At 60.4% G+C, this 2,973-nt stretch overlaps 1 protein-coding gene across 1 annotated transcript in view; it reads left to right on the forward strand.

Moving 5' to 3' along the window:
* Positions 1–2,726: 2,726 nt before the first annotated feature.
* Positions 2,727–2,973, forward strand: part of CUNH17orf53 (chromosome unknown C17orf53 homolog) — a 3,198-nt gene continuing 2,951 nt past the window's right edge. Inside the window, exon 1 of the mRNA XM_026041414.1 lies at positions 2,727–2,820. Within this exon, the coding sequence (XP_025897199.1) occupies positions 2,727–2,820 (94 nt within the window). The remainder of the gene's footprint in view (positions 2,821–2,973) is intronic.

Below are 2,973 nucleotides of genomic sequence, written 5' to 3' on the forward strand. Positions count from 1 at the left end.
AGCACACATATGTGAGTGTGTGCATGCATGCAGTAAGGGGTAGTGTGAACAGCACACATATGTGAGTGTGTGCATGCATGCAGTAAAGGGTAGTGAGCAACAGCACACATACGTGCTTGTGTGCACATGCATGCAGTAAAGGGTAGTGTGAACAGCACACGTATGTGAGTGTGTGCATGCGTGCAGTAACAGGTAGTGGGCAACAGCATGCATATGTGAGTGAGTGTGTGCATGCATGCAGTAAGGAATAGTGTGCAATAGCACATATATGTGCTCGAGGGCACATGCATGCAATAAGGGGTAGTTGCAACCCCCACGTGTGAGTGTGTGCAGTGCAGGTTGCTGCAAAATGATACGTGTGCATATGTATATGCACTAAGAGGCAGAGTGCAAGAGGACACACGTGTGTGTGCATGTATGCAATAAGGGGAAACGTGCAACGTACACATGTGTGTGCATGCAGTGCACATTGGGTAGAACAGCGTGTGCATGCATGTGCATTCAGTAAGTGGTGCTGTGCAGAGCACATGTGTGTGCACACATATATGTGGTGCAGCAGAGCATATAATTGGCATCAAAAAGCATGCAGATATGTGTGTGTGTGTATGCGGGGCCGATGAGGTGCAGTGCTACATGTGTGCATGTGTGTGTGCATGCATGTGGTGAGGGTTAGCGTGCAACTGCACACATGTGCATGCATGTACTGAAGGCTGGTTAGCAATGGCACACATTTGCATGMGTGCATGCAATGTGAGCTAGCATGCAGTGCTCAGCTCTTGTATGTGCAGTGGCAGATATATGCATACATATGTGTGCATGCGTGCACTACAGGCTGGCATGCAATGACACCTATGTGTGTGCTTCCCGCAGACAGCAATGGCACACATGTGGCAGTGTGTGTGTGCCCCAGGCTGCCCCACAGTGACACAATTTGAGCAAACGTGAATTGCACACAACAGGCTGGTGTGCAAGGGCAAACACACAAGTGTGCACGCACAACAATCCCCTTCCTAAGCGCAGTCCTRCTTGCAAACACAGGACAAGGATGGGCCAGCACACACGTGTGGCAGGCTGCCGGGGAGCTGCCTGTGCATCCTCGCGGGCCCGGTGTGCAATTGCACTCTCGCGGCAGCAAGGACGCGTGTCAGGCTGTCCGTCAGCGTGTGTGCAAGCGCGCGGCAGGCGCACACGTGTGTGCTGCGGGCTGGCGATGGCGCACGGTGCACGGCATGTGCGGCGGCAGGGGCCGCGCGGGATGAATCACAGCGCGCGGGTGAGGCCCCGGCCGCGGATGCGGATGCGGATGCGGATGCAGATGCGGTGAGTCACGGCGCGCGAGCGCCCCGGGGGACGGCGCGGCGCCGGGAGGGCGCGAGCGCCGCTGCTGCGCACGCACACGTGTGTGCTGCTGCATGCGCGCAGGTGCAGGGGGGGGACACGTGGGCACCCCCGCACCGGGGGGCACCCTGGTCACCATGGCATGGGGACCTGCATCCCGCGTGGGGACCCTGCACCCTGCAATGGGGACCTGCACCCTGCCCAGCAACCCTGCAATGGGGACCTGCACCCCACATGCGGACCCTGCACCTTGCACGGAGACCTGCACCCCACATGGGGACCCTGCATGGAGATTTGCACCCTAAATGGGGACCTTGCACTCTGCATGGGAACCATGCACACTGCATGGGGACCTGCACCCCACATGGGGGCCCTGCACCCTGCATGCAGACCTGCACCCCGCATGGGGACCATGGCCCCTGCTCAGGGACCCCGCAATGGGGATCTGCACCCCACATGGGGACCCTGCACCCTGCATGGAGACCTGCACCCCACAAGGCGATGCTGCACCCTGCATGGGGACCCTGTACGGGAACCTGTACCCTACCTGGGGATCTTACACTCTGCAAGGATGAATGGACCCTGCATGGGGAACTGCACCCCACATGGGGACCCTGTGCCCTGCACGGGGACCCTGCACCCTACCTGGGCACCCTGCACCCCACATGGGCATCTGCCTCCGTGCTTGGAGACCTACAGCTCTCACAGGGACTCTGCACCCTGACGAGGCACCATCTATTGCTCATAGGGACCTGCACCCCACATAGGGACCCCACACCCTGCCTGGGCATCCTGCACCCATGTGGGGTCCCTGCACCCTGTCRGGGAGCCTTGCATGGCACCACACACCCTGCCGGGGGCTTCTGCTCCCCACAGGGTGCTCTGCATCATGCACCGGGACCCCACATGGGGCCACGCACCCTTATGGGGCTTATGCACCACACATGAACCTCCTGCACCCCAAATGGACACCCTGCGTAGGGAGCTGCACCCCACAAGGGCACTCGACACCCATCTGGGGCGCCCTGCATGGGGCCACACACCCCATGTGGGACCCCCTGCATGTGGCTCTGCCACCACTGTCCATCCTCCCACAGACGGACAGACGGACAGGATGGGGGCTGGCGGGGGAACAGGCAGAGGGACACCTGGGTGGGTGGGTGGATGGATGGATGAATGGATGGATGGATGGATGGATGGACGGACGGACAGATAGTGGTAGAGGAGATGGCCCACAGCAAGGGCAAAGAGATGGGGCAGATGGGTGGACAGAACAGATGGACAAACGGATGGGCAGGTGAAAGAGCAGATGGGCAAATGGAAGGACAAAGGGACAGGACGGATGGCTGGACACGATGGGCAGACAGGACAGGTAGGTGAACGGAGAGATGGGTAAGTGGGTGGAGAGGGTGGATGGACAAGCGGGCAGGWTGGACAGACAGGCGGACAGCACGGATGGACAAGGGGACAACAGGCTGGASGGTCAGGAGGACAGGATGGATGCACGGACAGGATGGAAAGACAGGCGGACAGGATGGATGTACGGACGGCACGGACGGACATGCGGACAAAAGGGGCGGGACGGCGCGGTGGGCGGGGCGCCCGGGGTGGGCGGGGCGCGCGGCGGCACCGCCC

Source organism: Nothoprocta perdicaria, unplaced genomic scaffold (genome assembly GCF_003342845.1).
Source record: "Nothoprocta perdicaria isolate Ctin4 unplaced genomic scaffold, notPer1 scaffold_283, whole genome shotgun sequence".
Classification (NCBI taxonomy): Eukaryota; Metazoa; Chordata; class Aves; order Tinamiformes; family Tinamidae; genus Nothoprocta; species Nothoprocta perdicaria.